Raw genomic sequence first — 25,086 nt, forward strand, 5'->3', positions numbered from 1 at the left:
AGAATAGGGATTATGTAATAAAATGCACTAAGTTTGCCTAGGCACAGTAGCCCATAGCAACCAATCAGCTAGTAGAACTTGCTGGGCACCTGTTTAAAAGCAAACATCTTTTTGGTTGCTATGGGTTACTGCTACTGAGGGAACTTTTATTACATATGGGGGCTTAAGTCTTATTTAGCTCCACACCCCTATAGATTGTAGATTCCTGTGGGGATACTTGTTACCTACTGTGTTTGTATGTCAGTTACTATATACCCTTAAAGGGGTTGTTTACCTTAAAATTTTAGTATGACAGAGAGCAATATTCTGAGACAATGTGCAATTGATCTTTATTTTATTATTTGTGTTACTCCACAGGGCAAATGCAGGAACAGACAAAGCCTATTGTTCCCTATGCTGCTGTACTGACACAGGCGCATGTAAGCACTTGACACAGGTGGAACGCAACATGCCTTGTTTGGTGCTTACATGCGCCTGTGTGAGTACAGCACGATAGGGAAGAAAGGGCTTTGTTTTGTCCTGCAGTGGAACGCAGTAAGAGAACGCCAATACAGGGTACACTGCCTGTCTATACGAGTCCTTAAAAGTCATTGGTCAGGTGATTACTTGGGGGAAAACTATTACTGATAAATTCATTTTGAGAAGTTTAAAAGTATTGTCCAAATCTTCAACCCCTGCATGTGATTTACATAAGGGACTTACTATTTGAATTGGTGTTAGTGCTCAGTGATGCTGCTGCTGAGTTGCATGGAAAATGAATGTGTTTGAATGCTCAAAGCAAGGTATTGATCAAAACTTAGGGTACTTTATGCTGAGCACCAAGTCACCTACAGTGACAGCAGACTACGATCTGTGGTGCAGGTTGTAAAGGGCCAAAATGGAATCAAGAGTAATAAAGCAGAGACCTAAATTAAGTTTGCTTTCCCAAGAAATCGCTAGGTTTTAGACAACTGTACAATTTTCTCCTGTCCCAGCATGGGTTCCTTAGAACAGGGCTATCCAAGTAGAGGCCAGCAGATGTGGCCCTCCAAAGATATCTGTTTAAAGGCTCCATAGACTTCATTGTATGACATCATTACTTTAAATTAATCTAGCCCACCAACATGCTGTATGAGAAATAATTGTATATGTACAATACATGTAATAAGTTGGCAGTTTGGATAGTGTTTATGGACTGTTTTTACATAAGCCAAACTTTTAGTCCTCATGTCCCAAGGGGGGTATATTTTCCCTTTAATTTACATCATATAAAATCCAAAATGTCATGCAGGTTCACCCATTTTTATTCTCTCTAATTTTAGGGTAAATTGGAACCTAGCTACCATATACATGCTGAAATTCCAAACAAGTATAGTTGTTGAACAAAAAGTGAAATAATTAAAACAACAGAAAAAACTGAGGGCTAATTAAAAATTGTCTCCGAATATCACTGTCTGCATTATAATAAATTGTGTACTCACCATTCCTTCAGTTGTCTACTTCTGGGAAAATAGTTGGAGGACAAAAGTTCAAAATCTCAAATTTAAGCAGAGATATCCATTTCATTCATACCTGCCAACAGCCCCAATTATTCACAGAACAATATTGTGAGTGACTAATCTCTCTGTGGGACATTACCCTTATAGTAATGAGAGATTAATGACACCGCTTTGGTTTTCCTAAGTCACTCGAATTTGCCTGCAGGAGGAAAATTCACATGACTTTGGAAAACCAAAGCAATGTGTAGGCCTTTCCACCAGCAATTCCCTTCGTTGCCGGTGGAAAGGCATTTTGGAGAGATAAGTCATACCACGGTAGCAGAGATCTATTGTGGGCCACTAATCTCTCCGTGACACATTACCCTTAAAGCAATACTGTCATAGGAAAGGTTATTTTAAAACATATCAGTTAATAGAGCGTCTCCAGCAGAATCCTGCATTGAAATCCATTTTTCAAAAATGCAAACAGATTTTTTTTATATTTAATTTAGCCATATTCTTCATTTCCCATGGTACTATAGCCAAGTGACCTGTGCTCTGATAAACTTCAGTCACACTTTACTGCTGCGCTGCAAGTTGGAGTGATATCACCCCCCTCCCAGCAGCCAATCAGCAGAACAATTGGAAGGGAGCAAGATAGCAGCTCCCAGTAGGTATCAGAATAGCACTCAATAGTAAGAAATCCAAGTCCGGCTTGGGACTCCTCCAGTTACATGGGAGTAGGAGAAACAATAGGTTACCTGAAAGCAGTTCTAATGGGTAGCGCTGGCTCCTTCTGAAAGCTCAGACTCAATGCACTGAGATGGCACCTACACACCAATATTACAACTAAAAAAATACATTTGTTGGTTCTAGAATAAAATTTAAAGTGGCCGAGAGAATTATTTGCTATGTAAACTGAAATTTAGAAATAAAAAGTATACCATAAAAATCATGACAGAATCCCTTTAAGATTCTACCACTACAGCAGCCAGTTTATCTCCTATGAGTATTGTCTGGGTGCTGCTGGGTCTGAAAAACTTGTGGGCAAGGTGGCAATTGCTACTTTCTGGGACCCTGATACAGGCCACACCCCAAAGCAGTTAAAGGGAAAGTATATATATATATGGGTGGTCCTTTTGGACAAAATAATTAATTAGCACTGTTATTTAGCAGTGGTTGCTTGGGAACAATGGGCTGTGTAGCTCAGCAACAGCTTGAGGGGGGTGAGTGTCTTGTGTCATGGCTAGCAGGGATATTGAAGCCAGCTCCCTCCAGCTGTCAGACTGCATCTTCCAGTATCCAATTTCAATCTTCAGCTGTTGTTGTAGTTCAACAGCTGGATTGGTGCAAACACAAAGGAATACTATCCAACATTTGAAAAATGCAAAGAGGAACAAAAAGAAATACCGCACGTAGCATGGCGAACATTTTTGACTGTGCCCGTTTTTGCAACCACACCCCCTAAATAATACTCCCATTTTACAAAATTTGGCAGGTTATTTAAAGTTTGAACACATTTCTGGGGGTTTTGGGGTCTTGTTTTATGTGTTATTACAGTTTTGCTAAAAATGGTGTAATTGCCCTTTAAGATACAAGTCTCAGTTCCCCCAAGAGACCTGTTTATCTTATTAGTTATAATTGTATCTAAGTGCAGGTGTTGACTGTTAAGTATTCTGGGCTCTCTGCCAAAAGCTACTTATCTAATTATGTTTGAGAAACGTTTTATCTTTTCTTGTTTACAGTAGTTCAGGGAAATGAGGGACTTTTTAATAAGAATATGGGACTGCGGTTTGAGCTGTTAAAATCAGGATTGTCCGTCGAAAATCGGGATAGTTGGGAGGTATGTACTAAGGTTACAAAATGAACAGCATTTTGCATTGTTTGTTTTGAATTGATGGAAAGGTGCTCTGCCAAGCTTTATCCAGAAAAAAATGTAGTTTAACCCATCTTGAAGGCTCTGCTGCTAAAGGCTACTTTAATGTACATCAAGCTGTGCATTATGAGAGATGTATATTAGCAACATGATACACAGCCTCATATTTCCCTTGGTCTGGGATTTTATAGTTTCTCACAGCCCCTGTAAGAAATATACAACTAAACTTAATGTTTTTGAGAATTAGTATACAGTTCAGCTTGTAGCTTAACAATAAATAGCTGGAAAACTGACATTGGGCCATTTAGCACAATGGTTATAGTATATTCACATATTCAGTAACAGGAAACAGGAAGTGGACTCCACATCCTGTCCAGTTGACTGGGAATCACCAGACGCTGCTTTGTATGCAGCTTCCCAGTCAGATCAGCAAAGGCCAAAATGCTATTATGTACATTATAACTCACATTCAGATTATTTCAGCCTATCTAACAAGAGATTTCAAAATGCAGATAAGCCTTATATACTGTTACATGATAAAGGTCTAGCTGCTTCTAATGACCCTTACCCCATTTTACCTGTACACTCATTTTGATGGAATACCCACAATAATGGCAGTTTTAATCAGTCCATAAAGCAAAGCTAAGAAGTTTAGAGGCAAACAGCAAATCAGCGTAAGAATGTGACATTTATTCAAATTAAATTCTGTTCTTTTTTAAAACAAACATTATTAATGTACACTCTAGTATTTACATTTACAGAACATGGGCTGCAGATTTGTTCCGGTACAGGATTAACATTGACACATATGACATCACAATTCAGTAGTTACGTCCATTCATGAAGGAAATATTGCGGTACACAAATGAGTTGCTAACAGTTGTCCATCTTGATTATTTGGATAGTTAACCCCAAAAGCAGCAACAGATCACAGATATATCTTTTGCGTTAACAATAAAAAAGCAGAAGAATTGAAATATCAATAAATATCATGAAGGCAACATTATACACAGTCGGCACAATATAGAAAAATTGGTTTTAAAGGGCCTGGAACACAAATAAAATGTAAAAGTTATCCATTTGAACTGACATGCTAGTTATTGTTATCCAGTATATATATATATATATATATATATATATATATATATATAAAACAAGATTTTCTTTGAAATAGAATTTCTAGTCTATATTACAGTGTGTTTGCTATCAACAGTAGTGTTTGCAGACATCTTTTATCTATTGCCTAAACAATATATAAATATTATATATAGGTCTGAAGAGCCCATGTCTAGAGTGGCAGCTTTAGGAGGGCATCCCTCGGGTGCCTATCTATAAAAAAAAAATCTTTCTAAAAAACAAAACTAAATTCCTCCCAGTCCATCACTGGACGCTTGCAGCTAAATCCAGCAACTGAGTTGAGAAGGAGGGATGTTACCCCTTTCATCCAATCAGTGCATGCACAAAGATTATCCTGCAAATGCGTTGATCAGTGAGAAAAGGAGCGGGCGGCTGGTTGGTGCCTAGGGATATTAATACAGCCCTATTCCTCACCAGACCTGTTGTGTTCTGACCCAAGTTGTGAGTATGTGTTATCAAAAAGCCCTACAAAATGACAGCACATTGCATTTCCAATAAATTTACTTTGCAAATTAGAAACCACACGGAATTCTCAAGGGCAGGCTAAGTGTACCCTGCATATAGGACATTTCATTTCCTGTTGTTACAGGCAGCTTTAGATAAAATGGTGCTGTATTTAGTGTGTTGGTCTATTGCACATTTATGGGGGAATGTAATATGTATCACTAACGGAAAAAACTGTCGCCATGGGACCAAAATGTGATTTGCGACAAATTTTGCATTTGTGCAACAAAGAAAAAGTTGAACCCTTTGCATTTCTTGCGACAGGAGGTTTGCGATTTTTTTAGTTTGTGCATGTGCGCAGTAAATGTAATAAAGTAGGTGTTAAACATCCACAATGTAATAAATGTTTAGTGAATAGTATAACATTGCGAACAGCGCTAAAAATGCCATTTTACACACCACTAGCAATTTTTATTACATTCCCCCCTTGAAGTATATAAATGCATTTACAACTTGATAGCAGGGTATCTTGGTTTTAATCACACTGTTTGTGTGTACATATATATATACTCATATATATACTCAGCTATTATCAGGAATGCTTAAGACTTGGCATGGGTTTATGCAGTGTTAGTTAAGTATGTAAGTATTAGGTACTATCTTATTATAGATCCTATAACTGTGCGTGTGTTTGTGTGTGTGTATATATATATATATATATATATATATATATATATATATACACTCTTATGTTAGGAATGTATATCAGAAGCTAAGACCAAGCCTATATTTTTGGGGATTTGGCACAAATATCTTGCATAGGATAATGCATATCAGTGAAGGCACCACAAAGCTGGGCCCTGATGATGGACCTAGGCACCAGCAGAGGCTATGAAGGACTTACAAGAAACTATAGACTTTGGATAAATCTCTACGGGGCTTTGTACAATATATTACATTACATCTCAGCACTCTGCTAGCATGTCATTGCCACAAAATTATGCATTAAGGCAGGTACATTACACTGTGTAAATGGAAGACTTGTTCAGCTCTGGGTAATTCAGTACAGGGTGATGTGGATGTGTGAGTCTTTAGTGATAAACTTGATTCTTGATTGCAGCAGTAGCCTCCAGCTAACATATCCAACAGCTTCTTTCTTTCTTGGTTAACAAATCCAGCATGCAAAGGGCTTAGCCGCATTGCCTGCTGATGTGATAGGCTAAAAGCCACAGCAGTAACTACCAGATATCTCCAGTGGAACAAGGTTTGGTGCAATAGTCTGATTTAAAGTCTAAGTCCTCATTTAAAACACAGTGCAAACTGAAATAGCCATGGCATAAGTAACAGTCAGTTAAAACGGAAGCCTAATTTTTTAGACCCCATACGAACAAATGCCTTTCTGGCTATCTTACAAGGATATTCATCTCTTTAAAAAAAAAAAAAAGAAAAAGGAAAAATAGAAAACTCTATGAATAGCTCTCATTTTCATTCCATTTTGTGACCCACTGCTTTTTTTCACTGTTCTTAGGCAATTTTCCATCTTTGTACTCTCGTTCTTCTTTGGAAATTCGTACAGCGTGGTATCGTGGGACACTATCATCGTACCTGGAGCGTTTGAAGAATCCACACTGCAGGAAGGGGAACAAAAGGCAAATGTTGTTAAATGAAGTGCAAGGTGTTGGCTTAGAGGGGCTCTCACTCTTTAGGTTAAATGTGTTAATTGCAGCCAACTGGAAAGTCAACTTGGAAGGAAAGATGCAAATCCATGCGCAGGAGCAATAATCAAAGTGCAGAGAAGCAAGCAAGACATCCACACCAAGCAAACATGTGAAACAGCTCATACGTGACTCTAGAACAAGGTACTGCCTTAAATAAAGATAAAGACAAATACTGCTGTGCAAATGGATGTATTTTAGAATTCATGAATATCTATATTGAATCTATTCTAGTTTCTATGATTTTCCAGAATTGGAATGAGATTTAAAATCCCTGTGCTCGACTGGTAACATAAAGGAGAAGCAAAGTAAAAATACAAAAGATGCTTAAAGAACCAGTAACACAAAAAAATTAAATTTTATAAAAGTAACTACAGTATAATGTACTGTTGTCCTGCACTGGTGCAACTGGTGTGTTTGCCTCAGAAACTCTACTATAGTTTATATAAACAAAGCTGCTGTGTAGCCATGGGGGCAGCCATTTAAGGGCTCTGGCACACAGGGAGATTAGTCGCCCGCAACAAAACTCCCTGTTCGCGGGCGACTAATCTCCCCGAGTTGCCATCACCTGCCATCCCACCGGCGAAAATGTAAGTCGCCGGTGGGATGGCACTCGCAGCAGCGCGATTTTGGCAGGTGATGGCAACTCGGGGAGATTAGTCGCCCGCGACCAGGGAGTTTTGTCGCGAGCTACTAATCTCCCCGTGTGCCAAAGCCCTAAAGGAGAAAAGGCACAGGTTACCTAGCAGATAACAGATAGAAAACCTATTATATTCTCCAGAGCTTATCTGTTATTTGCTATGTAACCTGTGCCTTTTTTCCAGCTTCAATGGCTGCCCCCATGGCTATACAGCAGTTTATTCATATAAACTATAGTAGAGTTTCTGTAGCAAACACACCAGTTAAACCAGTGCAGGGCAACAGTACATTATATTTTAATTGCTTTAAAACACTTTATTTTTGGTGTTGCTGTTCCTTTAACAGAAAGGCTCTTTCTAATCAAAGTTTGCATACTTAATGCTTCTTTAATCAAGTCGAGCAGTTTAAAAATGTAACAGTAAGGATCCGGTTTCTTCCACTATGCTGATGCCTCCCGCATGCCTTTGCCCCCCTGCCCTCATGTGTGGATCATGTGCTACTAGCACTAGCTACCTAGTATTTTCCCAGACCAGTGACGATACACATATCCCTCATCTTTTTCATGACATTTATTGTTTATGATCCAATGGAGCGCTGGTAACATATTTAGTGCTTCAAGCTCTTCTGCATGCCTGTGGTGCAATAATCATGGTGTGCTAGTATGTATAAACATTAAAGCATGCATGAGTGTGGACTAGTGATTGTAGAGTAGAGGCAGGAAGAATAGCAAAGCAATTCTGTAAGTTGTAGGTCAAAAGCTGGTGATTTTTAGTATAAATGTCTTTTAACAGTAAAGGTGGCCATACACAGGCAGATTTCAGGTGTCGGGTCCTTTAGACCAATTTGGCAGCTTATCTGCCCATATATGGACACCCCCAATGGGCCTATCCGACTGATATATGGCCTAAAATTGGGCAGATCTTGGTCAGGCAGGTTTGATTTTCCATTGGATCGGGGACCGCATTGGCTCGTGATACAGTCCTTAGTCCGACAGCGTCTATGCCCACCATTGTAATACCACTGTTTGGCCCTTAGGTGGTTTGGAGTAGATCTGCTCATTTGCCGACTTTGCCAAATGAGCAAATCTTACAGTGTATGGCCACCTTGACACCATTTTGTGTCTATGAAATTATTATAGAAATCCTAGAGCAGTTCTTCAGTAATCAAAGAAGGCAAAGTTGATTTGTTTCTTTCTGTTAATATGCCTGCTACTGTATGTGGTGACCGTCCTCTCAACAGTCACCACATTGGGCCACATGGCTCTGCATCCAAGTGGACACCTATGAATGATAAATTCAGAAAAAAATTGATTCTGATCTACACTTTCTGGTTCTTTGTTTTTGTCTGTGTATCTGAGGAAACAGTGCCATACCGTAGGGCCCTCAGCCTTGTGATTTTATATGGTCATGAAACTCCTTACTGACTTACAATCCTTATATTTTACAATAGGGGGTATGTTACTCACTGTATAAACAATTTGTGGCTGATACACACATAGACAGTACTTGCTTGCCGGATATTACACAAAGCTTAGAGAAGGTCATCTGGTCAGTCCAACTCTCGCGGGTGCTGCTTTTTAAAAAAATTATTTTCCATGTTTGTTTTTGTGCCCTGTGCAAGGCCTCCTTATGTAGCATTACCCCTATACCTACAGTATTCTTTAAACAGCCACTATAGCATACTCTACTTTAAAACTGTTCTTAGTACAGGGCATACTATACATTTATGGCATTCCTCTGTGCTAAAACCTATTATCCCTGATTGTGTAAATTTTCTCATCTGTGATGTCTATTATTTATCACAAGTGAATTGATATTTATTATGTTAAAGGAAAAATTGCAATTGTTCCCTTTCAGTCAGGGCAATTGTACTTTTAAGATAAAGATATTCTTATTAAATCTGTATAAAGCTGGCCATACACACACCAATATTATCAGACGAAACAAGGTTTTGTACGATATTCGGTGCATGAATGGCGGATTGACGAGGCGACCGATATCGCTAAAGCTTCGGATATCGGTTGTCGTGTCGATTGGAATCGTCAGATAGGGGTAGAATACCTATTTTTCTTACCTCCATATCTGACGATTCAGCCCTGAAGATCAGTGCAATCTCTTGTAGAAAATCAACATATTGGTGAGGTCTAGAAGCCAAGAGCATAGTCTCTCATTTATAGGGACACGGCCAATATCAAAAGAACCAGTAATAACAAAGAGTAGATAAAGGAAAAACAGATGCAATCCTACCTGTTACCTCCTATCTAGAAAGAGTGCCTAGCATGGACATTCTACTGTAGGCACAGTTGGAAAAAGAGCTGTTTGGAGGTTAGTGTTAGCTACCTGTTATGTAAAATATATTTTGTAAATTCATTATTTGATCTTGTTAGTGCTAGGGTCCCTTGGGTACCACCTACCACTTATCTATCTCTTGCCTTGATAAAAAACCTAGTACTGATCAGGCTCCTTAGAGAAGTCTTTATACTAGTTCCATGGATAATGGCAGAAGTTCATTTGGAGTTTCCCCCCAAGTGTGAATCTGAAATCCACCCCACGTGCACAGTAAAAGGCAGGAAGGGCCCAGTATCAGACAATCACTGGCATCTGCCATTACCCTATTGATAACTATATAGAATCTGACTGTTTGAGTTCACTGGAGTAACAATCATAGCAACTGAAACAATACTCTAGCTTGACTGAAGAAGTGTGTGTTTCCCAGTTACAGACAGGAAGGACAGAAGCCCAGTTAGAGACATAATCTGAATGATTAATAGAGATTTGTGCAGCAGAAGAATTTGCAGGCAAACCACTTCCCACAGCCAGCAAAAAAAATAATCATTTACCAAATCACAGATTGTTGATCAATACTATGCATCAGAAGTTAGCCTTTCTTTGTCTGAAGGCTGAGTATGAATCTCAGCCTTGTGATATGTGGCATCAAATTGATCTTTCTTATCTCTCCTGAAGAAGCCACACTACAAAGAATCGATAAATTGCGTACATTTTGAGGATTGGAAAGTTGTGAACAAAGCAATTCAATCAATACAAATCATCAACGATATACATTTATATATAGCATATATATAGCATTGCAAAGTATGAGTTACAAGAGTAACGCACTCAGTGCTGAAACCAGGTCCCTAAACAGCAGTTTCTGTATTAAAGAGGAAAGAACTGGAGGGCCCAACAGCAGGATGTGGCCCTCATAAAGATTTTCATAGTCCAGATTTTTATAGTCAGCACAAGAGCTTTTGGGTTTCATTTTAATGCAATCCATCCTTTGAACTCATGTGTCAGTTGATTGGTCGAGGCAAAGCGGTGGAGAGCACTGATATAGTAAATTTAAGTAAAACTTAGTGAAATGGCACTGATGGCATTAATAGGTCGGTTCCATGAAGCTGAAACCTACAGGAAAAATCATCAATTAGGGAAATAACTGCGCATCTTACTAGTGGCTTCAGAGTGACAACTAGCAGCAGCCTCTGGCTATTTAATTACAACTCATCATTAGTTAGAGCAGATTAGTTGACATAATCAACTTTAACTTAAATATTTATATACCTAAGTAATGTGTATTTTTGTACTCAGTCAATGGAAACATGAACATTTGTATTGGGCAAATGAATAAAAAAAGTACATACCTTCCACAGCAAAAACACCAAGAGTGCAAGCATCAATATACCAGCAAGGATAGCCACGAAAATAATCCACCAAGGCACGCCAGAGTATTGAGCTACTGTCTTCTCTGGGAAAACTGTTACACGAACCTGTACACAGAAATAGGGGGAATAGTTTTATATCTTCTCTGCATATTTGCATTCATAAATATGTTACTTTCCCTTAACATTTTTCTATGGGACATTTTCTATTTATTAAAACCAAGCAACGCAGGAACTCAAATTGCATTTCTACAAGCTTCCTTGGAACACTCAGCTATATTTTACTTTCCAGTAGGAAACAATTCCATCCAACAAGGGCCAGCAAGCTTGTGTGTATATTAATAGTGGTATATACTCAAGGGAGATGAGTATCTGAGGCACAATCTAAAGTATGCAGTACAGTTTTGATTACCAGTACCAAAGGGACTAGACAAACTAGAGAGAAGGACAATTAAGCTAATACAGTGTATGAAATATCTCACAAAGGATGGCCAAGATGGAATCTTTTTAAGTAAATGTATTTAAAAAGGCATATAATTCTCTGGCTCCTCGTTCACCAGTAGGCCATTCCAAGGAACAAGAAGGCCTCCACTGACATAAGAGGTAAGGTTTGCTTCCATTCCAGTAACCCACAACAATCAATCAGGGACTTGCTTTCAAACCTCAGACAAATAGAAGCAACCTGCTAATTGGTTGCTATGGTTTACTAGACTTATGACATTTCCATAGGGTGTTTAAGGTTTTACTACATACAAGCACTTACCTGGTAACCTTCATTCGCCAATTTTATGTTTTGTGCTGCTGTGTCTACGCTTATGAAGACCTTCACAAGGATATCAAGATAATTCATCTTTGAATATTCCTATTGCAAATACAAAGAAAGCATCCCATGAATGAATGAAAAATCCAATGGCCTTAATTTACATTAATGTCTATGGCACTAGTCCTAAATGCTTACCTCTAGGAAGGTACTGTTCCATAGTCTTGACCTTGCCTTAATGATTGCATTACTGTCCATACCATGGAGAGGGCATTTAATGGTCACACATTTTGCTTGGTTATTGCAGTCCTGGAAACAACATTGATGTTATTAGTTAAAAAACAAATAATGTACAATTTCTTTCCTTAACACCTTATATGCCACAGATTATAAAATCTATAGTATTAACACGCTCCAGCATACCAAGAAGTAGATTCTACATTTCCAGGTTCTATAGAATGAAATGATTGCAGAATTCATTATTTACTGTGGCCCTATACTCTTTCTTAGCCAAAAAATGTTTGCAGACAAGGCACATAATGTGTTGGTTAATGGTCAATCCTTCTTACCAATGTCATGTACTTCCTCTCAGAAAACAAAGAAAATGATTTATCACTTGTTCCACTTTGGCTTTCTCCAATTTCACGCCTGTGTCTCGTTTTGCCCGATTCCTATCAGAGAAAAAAATCCAACAGTTACAACCCTTGGTCTGCTTTCAAGAACAGAAAATAAACTATGGTAAACAGGAGGCAGTTATGGTACCGTCCTGGAATGAGTAATAATGGATATCAGAGAACTCTGTTTCCTTAAAACCAAAACAACTGCAACAGCTAAATTGTTATTGGGAAAAAGGACCTGGATGGGCAAAGCTTTCTCTTTCCTTGTTAAGCTGCAGCACATGTGCTAATTTATACAAGGGATATATGGACCAGAGACCTAAGCAATTATGCATGTGTGTTTATAAAGCAGCTAGGTACATGCAAGTGATATACACAAGCATTTAAACAGATTGTAATACTGATGTTTTAACAAGAGGCCCTCAATTAGTTTTTCTTCCGTGCAAATGATAATTTACAGTGGTGTCCAACTTATTTCTCTTATAGCATGGTCAAGGGCCAGTGAAATCTATGGAGCCTTTAAACATACTGAAGGCCATAAAAGTACATTGGAGGGCCACATCTGGCTCACAGGCCTCTATTTAGATAACAGAAAACAATACCTTTGGCACACAACTTACTTTACACAACAGTAACCAGAAAATTACTCAGCAAACCCAAATACTTTAGACTTATCGCTACAAGATACTGTAAACCTACCTTTAGTAAACCAATACACTGCAGTTAGGTATAAGAACTACTTAAGGTACATGCTGCCTCTGCAGTTTCAATGTTTTTTCACCAGCTGCAGGTTGAACAAGTAATGATTTGATTGGTTACCACGGGTTACTGTCTAGGAGCAAATTTTAATTTTCAAATAACCCCTGGGATGTTTAACATACAGCTCTGTAGCTGCAGTAGAGTACAGCATCCTTGGCAATCTGGCAAAGCTGCTGTAAAAGCAAAATGTAATAAAAGCTGCAAAGTTTCCTACCAGTCTAATCACCTACAGTAACCAATCAGCAGGCAGCATTTAAAAGCAAACATCTTATTGGTTGCTAAGTGTCACTGCACTTGGGTACTGGCTTTTATCACATATGGTGGAATGTATTGAATCAGTGGTTTTTTCCCTGCTGAAATTAAAACCTTACCAGCAGTTTCAGTTTATTTATTTCCCCAGCAGGCTGACACTCCATTTTATCCAGCCCTTCTGATTCCATTTTCACCAAGTAAAGCAACCATTTGCCATTGTAGATTTCTTTTGGCCACTGAATATTCAGGAAGGTAGTACCAAGTGCTTTAAGAGGCCTTCCAAAATTGGTTACCTGCAATGAACAAGAACATAAGTAAGTACGTATGGAATTGTTTGGTGGAACTTTATTCATTCTGCCTTTCAAGGTGAACTATTTAAATTAACAACTCTCTGACATATTTATTACAGACATAATTGTATCTTCAGAATATTCCAGAAGAATATCTCACAAATAAACCTGTTATATCAGCTCTGTTTCTAAACCCACCTTTCAGAACTATCAGCATCATCTGGACTATCTATAGTCCCCATATCAGTAGAGATTTCTGTAAACATGATGTATACAGATATGCTCATTTATTGGTTAAAAGGGCACTTCCCCTACAATGTAACCTTTTAGTATGATGCAGACATTGATATTTTAATTTTTTATATATTTAAAAAAAATTATTCAGGTTTTTGTTCTGCATGTCTCCAGTCTGGAATATCAGCAGCTATCTGGTTTTTAGGTTCCAATTTACTCTAGCAACCAGGCAAGGGTAAATTGATAATAAAAAAAGATAGAGATATATTGGGTAAAAAGATATAAAAACATAAACTGAAGACCAGCGAAAAAGTTGCTAATAAAAAGGCATTCTATGACATACTAAATAAGTAAACTTAAAGGTAAACTAATTTCTTTAAACTGACATTTGATAAATATTTTTTTAGTGATTTCAATTGTGGTTTCTATGAATAGCAGCCATGTTTACCCTATTGCTTAGAAAAAGCTGTTGAACTATCTAGCTGTTGAACTAACAAGCTGAAGTTTGTTGGAAGGTGTGCCTATAGATGCAGCCAGCATCAGGAACACTGCATCAATAGGCGCAATTGCAGATGATTAACCAGAAAAGACTGGGCAAGCCCAATGGCAAAATATTCAGAAGCACAAGGAGCGTGTTTGGACACAAGAATCTTTAATAAATATTGATTGTGTCACTTTTAGTGTGCCTGTGATCGTTAATGAGCAATTTTTTGTATTTTGAACTTTCCTTAACAGTGGGAGCTTTATGCACAACATTTCGGGATAAGCTAAAGCAGAACTTACTCTGAAATCAAAATCTATTAAGTTTCCAATGTCATCTTCTGACTTCATGGCACTCTCGCCAAGGACATTGCCCCCAAAGTACACCTGGGAAGGTTTGGCAACTCTGAAAAACAAAATGGATTTGTGCAGCCTAGTTACAATCAGGTACAAGCTACTGTTTTATTGTTAACAGGGTAAAGGGATATAATTTTAAAAAATCATGATAATGTATTTCCGTAATTTAGAGCTTTTTGGATAACAGGTTTACGGATAAGCCATCCTATATCTGTAAATTCTGCATATAGCTTATTTTAGGAAATAGCATGAATAATGCAAAGCGAATTCTACTTCATGGATTCCACTTTGCAAAAGGCAGTAAAGGATGCGGGCCTAATTTTTTGCATAGATCATTCCTCCCCTGCACACCATGCTTACGTCTATGCATATATTTCTGACAATACAATGACAACACAATAGAGCATTTTATTTATGGGCAGTAGTTTTGTTTGCCTTAGTGTCACTAGTGAGAAACGTTACCTAAGCAGAAATATGAAGGGAAAGACAGAAATCCGAAGACCTACCCAGAGACAGAAAGCAGCAGCTCTACTACCACTCGAGCCTTTGCAGCCACAGGGGCAAGGTTGGCTTGGGAACTTGTTCTGCAATAGATTATCAGTTAATTTTAAAAAGACCTACATTTAAAAAAAATAGCCTCAAAAATTTGGTCTAAGATGAAAAAAAACTTACGTTTTCAAATTAAGGCCAATATCCAGCTCATTAGTATCAACTGATATCTCATTTGTGCTCAAGATCAGATAGAAAGTTACCTGAAAGAATATGAATAAAAAACAATTACAGTGCATTTGTATAATGAGTACTGGCAATAAACGTATATATATATATATATCATATATATCTGTAACATAATAGAGAGAGGGCACTCACACAAATATATATATATATATTGACTGGGTATACAGAAAACAATAAACTCAGCATTCTCAGATTCTGCACAATATAGGATTTTTTTATCTGTATTTTTTTTTGTGCACAATTTGTGCTATTCTTAAATACAAAGTTTGCTGTAATAATTCAGGGTGTTTACATGACCTGTAGTCCTTCAACAAAGGATGGACTACATTACCCAGAATACGCTGCATGAGATTTATAAAAACAGCATACCCCACTGACTAAATAACATCAGAAATAATTTCTCCTGTCAAAAAGGTAAGCATTTTTAGGGATGCTGAATGGTAGGTATGTTTTGGTGGGTGATTCCACAAGCAGTCTAAATTCTTCAACAAGGCACAGTGAGAAATAAGTTCCATACAGACTTACATTGGCATTCCTTTTAAAGGGGTTTCCAAGTTCACAGAACACAACAGAGCCATTGGGGTTTGATGCACAAATTAAAGGTTTATCCTGTGTTTGAAAAAAAAGAAAATCAACATTGAACTTAAGTAATAACCATAAACATCGTTCAAATTAGGTTATGTAATAAAAGGTACTAAATTAGCTCAGGAGCAGTAACTCATAGCAACCAATCAGCAAGTAGCATTTACTGGTCACCTGTTTAAAAGCAAACATCTTACTTGTTGCTATAGGTTATTGCTCCTGGGCAAACTTAGCACCTTTTATTACATATGTGGGAAAGACTTGTTACTGGTGACGTACCAACTGAGGATTCAGCTCTACATATTTAGAATAGGACAAAGAGCTTGGCAGTTCCGCAGTAAGCTGTGCTTCATGTGCGTCATCGCCATCCAGTTTTGGATTTGCCGGATTGGATGGCTTGTTGGTGACGGTGACCTCCAAAGCAATTTCCTTTTGGTTTTTCAATGCTAGTACCGGAATACCATTCTCTCTGTATCATTGAAGGAAAAATAACCCAATCAGTGAGCTCTGGAAAAACACTCCCCGCTGATAAGAATCATTGTTTGAACTTTTTCCCTTACTGTTTCAATTCTGTGAATGAATCGTGGCTTCCTTCTCTGGTTAAAAACTTGTACTTTAGTTGCATATTGCTGTTGCAGATATTATCCTCCCCGCATCCTTCCTTTAGAAACTGGACCTAGGAAAAATAAAGGTGCATAGGTAAAAAAAAAGTTCACTTTAGTTTCAGATGAACCTATTCTTAGCAACCTTTTAGCTGGTCTTTAATTTGTATGATTTTTTTTTAATAATTAACCTTCCTATTGCAGCTCTTTTCAGCCTGCAGCTAAGAATACTATCTGGTTGTCAGGGGTCTTGGCCCCAGCAACCATAAACAGATCTACTCAGTGTCAGATGCCAGGGGCCTACTATAAAAGCTTGGGCCATGCTCTCTATTATTCCTCCCTCAACCTCTTTATTCTCCTAGTCTCTTTTCTCTACATACTATACTCTATTCTACTACTTTGGTCCCATACAGAAACACGGAATGACCATTACATAGGCCAAATGGTTAGAAGCAAGAGGTCCAACACTGGATCTACTGTGATGATTCCTGCTGTAATAGCTATATTGCTTATCTTACTTGTTAGGCAATTTTCTCCTCATTTTCAATTTCAAAACTGCTGCCTATTAGCTAAGATAATTAACACAGAGCAATCATGAATGTAAATTCTGAGCCACTGCTGATTTAAAAATAAATAAATAATTACAAAAAAAAAAGGCAAAAAATAAAAAAATGAGTATGGGTTGGAATGCAATAGTAAGGAAAATACAGGCTACAATTGTATTATTATTGCTACTTTTTATTCCATGTCTTTCTCTTCAGGCCCCCTACTGTTCATATTCCAATCTCTAATTCAAGCCCCTGTCTGGGGTAAACTGGACCCTAGCAACCAGATAGCTACTGAAATTACAAACTAGAGAGCTGCTAAACAAAAAAAATGAAATAATTTTAAAACCATAAAAAATGTATATCAATTGCAAATTATCTTAGAATATCACTGTCTATATCACACTAAAAGTTGCATTAAAGAGGAATGTTGGCTTTTGAACCAATATTTGTTAAAGAGTCCCACACAACACAGGGAACATCACATGGGAAATTGTGGGATTGGGAGGGTGCAGGCTGAAGGCAGGCTGAGGACAGTCGACTACTGTTACATTTTTTTTGAGTCCCAAAGTAGTCACCCAGATCAGCAGGGGAACAGGGGGCGGGGCTTAGGGAACTGTTCCAAACTATATTATTACATTAAAAATAAAAAAGGCTGCATATTTTTTTAAATGATGTGTATTACAAAGTTGCTTGAAATTATAGTTACTTTTCATAAAGCTTAAGTTGTGTTTGGGTGGAGTTCCCCTTTAAACAACCTAATACATATAACATTTCACTAGAAAACCCATTGTGGATACATTTTCTTGCACAGATCAATACTGCAAGCAGCAGAGCATGAATACTTACATTAGCGGTAGCATTCTTGGGCTCATTAGAATTTAGGATTGGCATAAGTTCTGGAAGGGGACTACTTTGTCTCTTCCTTCGACGAACACTTTTTATCTCTGCACTAACAGACACGGCAATGGGGTGTAGCTTGTCTCTAATACTTTCCTGAAATGAAAGCACGGGTAAATTATGTTTGCTTGGTTATTTGCACGTATAATGCTTGTTCTGTCATCGGAAACAACTGTGCTGGCATTACTTACTGATGAAAGGTTCTGTGTCAGACAATACCTTGTGCCACATAAAGAAACAAAGGGCTGTGCACAAACACTTTCTTAGTCTACTTACTCTTACCAATTAGATCTTTGTTTTTATAATCCTAACTGCTCAATAAAAGCTAATTGCTATGCTGGTTGATGTAAGTTACAGGAGTGGGTAATGCATAATTTCTGCCTAGTCCTGCATAGTGCAACCAGGGTTACCATTATCTACCAAACCTCCAACCCAACCAGCCCTAGCCAAACCCTATTCTTTTCTGAAAGGCCTTACCCTTATTTCAGGTGGCCCATTAAAGGGCTCCTGTCTGTCCATCTAGAATAGATGGTGGCCCTGAGTTGAAGCAAGGAATACATTATAAGCAGGGGGCATGGGGTGTGACAATGGAATTTGAGAGGTGTGTACCTCAAGTGTCTTAGATGGGGTGGGGCAGGAAAACAAGTGCAAATTTTGTACCCAGGCCCATGGCCATGTAGTCTTTGATCTGACTTGATGGCTCAAGGCTGGAGAAACCCATTAGGTGAGGTCACCATTAGGTTGTGGATGTGGTCCTCTCCGAACAGACCCACCATCTGACTGTTTAACTGGGGGACAACTGGTATCAGGCCAATTTTGCCCACCATTTGAGTTATTATAAAACACTATTTTGAGTTAATATTATGCACAGTTTTGCTTATTCTGGCAGCCTAATCAAATAAATGCAACTACCTGCTATAGCCAATTTAAATCATAAAGAAACTTTACTGTTATAACAAATTCTCTACAGCTGTGGATCCTAAACTGTGGCACTCATTGGGGAGGCCAGCCTAAAGACTTCTTAGCTAAAATTTGGCATACCAAAATGCCCTTTAAAATAGAAGGTCAAGTGTATTTGGTGGTGAGATTTAGAGTGCATACTTATGTGTTGGTTTACTCTATGGCTGAAACAGCAATGTTTCCATATACAGTATCTGTAACCTTATTAGTTAAGGAAGGCACAGACCAAATGTACCTCAGATGGGGGCTTGAAGCAAAAAAGTTTGACAATTGCTGCTCTGGAGCATCCAGTTATAATGCTGGTAGCAATTGCATATCTCCTAACAATCTAGTTTACTATAAGGAAAACAGGACTACATAATAAAGGCCAATGATGATAGTGCCAATATGCAGTTGTGATATTAATACTGATAACACTATACACTGGTTAAACATTATCTAATTAATCAAAGTGGAAAGCCTTGGATTTATTCCCAATACTTGAGCAGTTAAATGGTTTCTGCCCAGAAAAGGTCTGAACAATTACCAATAGCTGAAGTGTTGTCGTGACACATCTCCTTTGATTCTGGCCTCTAAGCTCAATGGTTTTTGGCAATTTGCTTTCCTGGGGAAGATCTTTAAAGTTCATCCTTAATGGCTTCTGCAACAGCCTCCGATCATTTTCAAGTTCAAACGTGCAGCTCAGAGCTGAGAAAAAAATGAGAACTTGTTCAATAAATAATTCTCTGTGCAGTATAAAAGAGTATTTCCTCATATATAAGGTAACTCTATGTTCCCAATGGCTTATCTAACATTATAATGTTTACAGGAAGCCTGCTTTGTACAGAACTTTCCAGGAACTGTGGACCAGGGGCTTGCAGATCAACATAAGTTTGCCTCATACAAGGTACATCTTAGGATAATATTAAACATCTTAGAATACTATTCTAAGCACAATAGAAAGACATTTTATGGAACAATGGAACAAAATACTGGCCACAGGACACCAAGGGGCTGATTTACTAATCCACGAATCCGAATGGGAAAAATTCGGATTGGAAAACTAACATTTTGCGACTTTTTCGTATTGTTTGCGACTTTTTTGTAGCCGTTACGACTTGCGCGAATTGTCGCGACTTTTTCATTGCCATTACAAATTTCGTGAATTGTCGCGACTTTTTCATTGCCATTACAAATTTCGTGAATTGTTGCGATACTTTTTTATTGCCAGTACGACTTTCGCGAATTGTCGCGACTTTCGTATTGAGCGCTCGAAAAAGTCGCAAAATACCGATCATTTCGAAAAAAACGCATTCAGACACTTTTCGGACGTTCGTGGATTAGTAAATGTGCCCCCAAATGTTTCACTTACTTAGAACTGGATTGTAGGTTTTAGGATTTGCAGTGTATTCAAAACAACCTTCCACTTCCAAACTGAAAGTACAGAATAACATGTATAAGCATTAGATATTGCAGAAACAAGGGTCATTGTATCACATTACAAGGTTTTGAGAAAAGACTTAAACAACATGCTTTGTGTATACTATGCAGTCACAGAGGCTATGTTTGCCCCAGGCTAATAACCCATCAAAACCAATAAGTAGCTTGTCTGTATTAGAAGCAAACTAGACTGGATAGCAAATTAGTGATCACTATCAATTACTATACCAGGGTAAACTACTTTTAACTTCCAGTGTGCTTGGCAAACATCATTAAAATTGATCTATGGAGACTGAGTATTGATTGAAACTTTAATGACAAATATCCCTAAGCCTTGGAAATAGGAAAATCCATCCGTTCAAACATAACTAATTTTTGGACCACATAAGGGCAGTTAGCAGGTCAATTATGTTCAACTGACGATAGAGCATTGCTTGCAGGCAGACCTGTCCTTAGGGGTGGCAGCTGCCTGTGCCCTGCACTTGAGAAAGGCGCTGAGGGCCCTGTGCTTATTGTAGAATCACCTGCTAAAACGACTCCTTCAACCTCTTAGGACTGTTCTGCAGGGAAAATGCCACACACATTGTTCCAGAGCAAGCATCTCAGGAGACACTATTTCATCTGGATGTAGCATTACTACAGTCATGATAATGCAGTATTCTTGTGTTTAAAGGTCCTTGTTTGGCCTTAAGCTTCCATTCACAAAATGAATGAAATGACATACCATATTCCACTCGGGGCATCACAGTTTTTCTTGTTGAAGTCTATTCTATCAGGTGTTACTTTAATAGTCTTCTTGATAGTGATAACAGGACGGGATCTAAACAAAACAGAAAAAGAACTTTGATATTTACAATTGCATCAAATACAATCTTATAAAATATTGTATTATCGCATATCATTACATACCTGAACACTTTAACACTATCTGATAAGGATCCTACTGCAATGTCTGGGTAAGAATTTTGATCTAAATCCATATCTCCTGCGATGGAGTAACCAAAGAACCGCGTATTTGTGCTTCTGCCTTCAATAACCTTAAGGGAAACAAATATTACACATCTCATTATGCCAATAACAGACAACAACAAGGACAATGTTAAAATATAATATACGTGTACATATGGAATATCTAAAAACTAAGATTTTGTGTATAACATCAGAAGCAAATAAAAAATTATGCAGAGCACTGTCTGTTGGATGATAGTGGTACTGCAGCACTCTTTCCTTACAACATTAATAAAACAAACCCAAAGACAAATAAGAGAATTTTCTTGCTGTTCATGCTTGGTTCCATGAGTACCACAACCCTACTCCTCACCTGAGCAGGTTCTGAGATGATTCCATCTTTGGACCCATGGTACACATAAACTTTGCCAAATCCGTCATCATACGGGGCTCCAACTGCAATATCTAAATAGAAAATCAAGACTGAGACAGCTGGCAAGTTTCAATGGTAGCTAATTATAAATTAGTAAATAACAATATTTACAAGTAATACTTTTAACAATTAATCAGCTTACAACAGATCTCATGTAGTTATATCCCTACACCTTGGACAGGTCATCAGGAGTAATAAAGGTGGGGAGTGTTCTGCTGATAAATTTTAAAACATATAACAGGGCTGATGAACAGGGGGTGTCAGTCTATTCTTCACAGAATACTAAAAAAAATCCTACTTATTTCAATATTTGCCTTCATAAATGCCAAATTGCTGTCCAATATAACTCAGAATGGGGCACAGAGCCTTGCATTCCCCTAGTGAAATCAGAGCTGACTGCGTTTGGCAGTGCTATATTCATGAAGGGCAGACAGGAAAGCACGTAGGTGTTCCCCCTCCCACCCCTTACCTGTCCCTACAGCACACAGTAAGGACAGTGCTAAGATTGTAAGCTCTTTTGGGCAGGGCTCTCTTCACCTCTTGTATTGGTTATTGATTGCTTTATATGTTACTCTGTATGTCCAATGTATGAAACCCACTTATTGTACAGTGCTGCAGAATATGTTGGCGCTTTATAAATAAATGTCAATAATAATAATAATAACTTGCTCTTGCTGAACTGTGCACCAATCTGGTGCAAAGGGCAGCCATAAACTGTACTCAACTGCTGTTAGAATAAGCACTAAGCGGCAAATATTACCAGGGTAGCCATCTTGATTTATGTCTCCAATGTTCTTTACAGATATACCAAACATAGAGTCTTTGGTTCCTACAATGCGGACAGGCATAACATCATTCCAATTTCCCTGTTGATTTATATAGACATAAATGGCGCCTCCTATTTCTCTGTCATTTTTATCAAAATATTGGGGAGCACCAACAACAATATCCTTCCACCTGAGAAAAAAAAAAAGAAAAACATTTACCAGGACTGTCGTTACAAAAGTAAAGCACTGTTAATAACTTTCTGTGTATGATTACATGCATACAGTAATTAAGGGCTAATGGAATTTGTGTCAACATGAACCATTTTAATGCAATGGGTTAATGGGTTCTTTTCCTGTTCATGTCAATTCACTGCACTTATTAAGTTTGATCACTAGAGGGCACAGAGAATCCACATTTGCAGTTAAGATAGTAGAAGAGGCCCCTCAGTTACTGGAGGTTAGGGGAATGTCCTGAGAAGATCTAAATGAGGGATAATATACTAAAGCTGTTAAGCTGATCTAACCTGGGAAGCTAACTAACGCCAAGGGAATATACCTCAGTAGTGGTTCCTAAGTGAGAGTCAAAACTTTATCAGTACTTCTGACTAGTCAAGCCAGCAAGCTACTGCAGTGCTCATGTTAGAGGGTGGGCGTAAGGAACAAGCCGAATAGCAAAGGACCCTATCAATACGAGACCACAAAGCCAGCGATAGTGAAATCCCTATAAGCTGCTCCCGGTGGAGACTTTTTAATGTTTGCTGGATGGCCTGATCACCCTGGTATGGAATGAGGTCTCTTTGAGGACGAATATGCAGGTTTGAGTGAGGAGGCAACCATTGACGGTCTACTATGAACACAGGCATTTACAAATTAAATGGCTAATGGTGGTTGCCTCTGCCACCTATGTTTGATACCTGCCAGGTTTATCTGAATGACTAGTATGACTAGTATGACTGTACTAGTTATACAGGTACCTGTATGACTTCATGCCAGTTTTGGTAAATAAAAGCGAGTGGAGGACTGGTATCTTTCCCAGTGGCAACACTAAAAACACCCCACTGATGGCTGTGCATGGGTGCAAATGAATAGACAATAGCACCAAGCTTCCTTAGTAAACCAGTCACAGTGTATCTCATTGTCAGGTAACAGGGTTTTTCTGCAAGAGCTTGAGATTACTGGTTGAAATGACTTTTCTCATTTTAACATTAAGAATCCACTGGATCTTCTAAACACCTTCTTCACAGTCAGGAGAAAGACTGCAACAATCAATGCATTATCAAAGCAGAGGGGTTTGTCAATTGAGAATACATTTTTTTGCTTCAATGATACACCCAACTGTATCAACACTAACCAAAAATGAAAAAGTTAATAGCGGGAAAGACAATTTGAAAAACAAATTTGCACAATTGGGAAACAGCTCTTTTGCACACTGTAACCTAGAATTTAAGAGAGAAAGGGAAAAATCTAACTGGATTTTAATAAATAATATAGCTATATCCTTCATAAACTGGCCTCTACGTGTTTCAGGGTCTGTGCCTCTCAGGCGCACATCCATAGCCCTAACAGCCGTATGCACAGGAAGGATATGAGCCTGACCTGGAGATTAAAATAAAAGCAGATCTGTGGAACAGTGTCAGAGAAAAGAATTTGTGCAATTCACTTTGTGTTTCCTGACAAATTCTTATCTGTGTTTCTTTTTCTTAACACCATTAACAGAGTGCGGGGATAATGACAACTGAAAGGCGGTGGCACAGAAGAACATGAATCACTTGCCTGACAGCTCATGTTGGTAACACATGACCAATAAGTGATAATATCAGTAAGCCACACTTTGCTGTTTTTGTGCTCACACAATTGAATAAAAAGTAACCATTTGAGCACACGCGGCCAACAGGAAATTGGAGAAACACTGCCCAGGCACATAACAAGTCTTGCTTGAAATCACAAGTCTCTGGCATAGGTACTGACAGAACTACCATTGAGCTTTCATGGCTTATACACAAGCAGCCTTACCCATCTCTATTAAGATCGACCACCGCTACATCATAACCAAAGGAAGACGCCAGCCCTTCTCCTTGAAATGTATGTACAGCAGACAACATCCTCTCATTGGGTGGAAACTTTTGCAGCAGGACTACAGCCCCACTGTGATTGGCTCGCGGGGCTCCAGAAACAAAAGTCATTTCTTCCTTGGACGTTATCCCTCGCCCGGTATCCAAAGAAAATCCTACAAATTAAAGCCAGAGAAGACTGGAATAAGATAAATCTCACTTCGCTTTATGATGGTCTGCAGCTTAAAGGGATCATTATTTACAATACTACGTTTTACTCCTATAATTAAAATTAATATCACCAGCACTGTAAACTTGTTAAACCAGTCTCTGCAGTCTCACTCAGAAATCAGCCCAGTAGTCTTAAGCATCCCTTGATCTCATATTCTTGTTGGTGTCATTGCTGGGGGGGTGGAAGTGGACCAGATGGAGACTGATCCAGAATGAGATTCAAAATAGTACCTGGCAT

At 38.3% G+C, this 25,086-nt stretch overlaps 1 protein-coding gene across 2 annotated transcripts in view; it reads right to left on the reverse strand.

Moving 5' to 3' along the window:
- Positions 1 to 4,001: 4,001 nt before the first annotated feature.
- The window catches only part of itga6 (integrin subunit alpha 6), a 54,005-nt gene continuing 32,920 nt past the window's right edge, over positions 4,002 to 25,086 (reverse strand). The window contains exons 6-26 of one of the 2 annotated variants that reach the window (XM_018097476.2): positions 24,580 to 24,793; positions 22,560 to 22,756; positions 21,740 to 21,831; positions 21,328 to 21,455; positions 21,143 to 21,238; positions 20,351 to 20,412; positions 19,526 to 19,686; positions 17,989 to 18,135; positions 16,553 to 16,668; positions 16,272 to 16,461; positions 15,936 to 16,019; positions 15,345 to 15,424; positions 15,179 to 15,256; positions 14,619 to 14,721; positions 13,431 to 13,604; positions 12,253 to 12,354; positions 11,882 to 11,992; positions 11,687 to 11,785; positions 10,906 to 11,031; positions 10,108 to 10,239; positions 4,002 to 6,542 (exon numbers count right to left, since the gene is read on the reverse strand). In XM_018097476.2, coding sequence (XP_017952965.1) covers positions 10,132 to 10,239; positions 10,906 to 11,031; positions 11,687 to 11,785; positions 11,882 to 11,992; positions 12,253 to 12,354; positions 13,431 to 13,604; positions 14,619 to 14,721; positions 15,179 to 15,256; positions 15,345 to 15,424; positions 15,936 to 16,019; positions 16,272 to 16,461; positions 16,553 to 16,668; positions 17,989 to 18,135; positions 19,526 to 19,686; positions 20,351 to 20,412; positions 21,143 to 21,238; positions 21,328 to 21,455; positions 21,740 to 21,831; positions 22,560 to 22,756; positions 24,580 to 24,793 — 2,468 coding nt within the window. In that variant the 3' untranslated portion in view covers positions 4,002 to 6,542; positions 10,108 to 10,131. The remainder of the gene's footprint in view (positions 6,543 to 10,107; positions 10,240 to 10,905; positions 11,032 to 11,686; positions 11,786 to 11,881; positions 11,993 to 12,252; positions 12,355 to 13,430; positions 13,605 to 14,618; positions 14,722 to 15,178; positions 15,257 to 15,344; positions 15,425 to 15,935; positions 16,020 to 16,271; positions 16,462 to 16,552; positions 16,669 to 17,988; positions 18,136 to 19,525; positions 19,687 to 20,350; positions 20,413 to 21,142; positions 21,239 to 21,327; positions 21,456 to 21,739; positions 21,832 to 22,559; positions 22,757 to 24,579; positions 24,794 to 25,086) is intronic. The other variant, XM_002934619.5, reaches the window with a different exon arrangement.

The sequence above is a fragment of the Xenopus tropicalis genome, chromosome 9 (assembly GCF_000004195.4).
Source record: "Xenopus tropicalis strain Nigerian chromosome 9, UCB_Xtro_10.0, whole genome shotgun sequence".
Lineage (NCBI taxonomy): Eukaryota > Metazoa > Chordata > Amphibia > Anura > Pipidae > Xenopus > Xenopus tropicalis.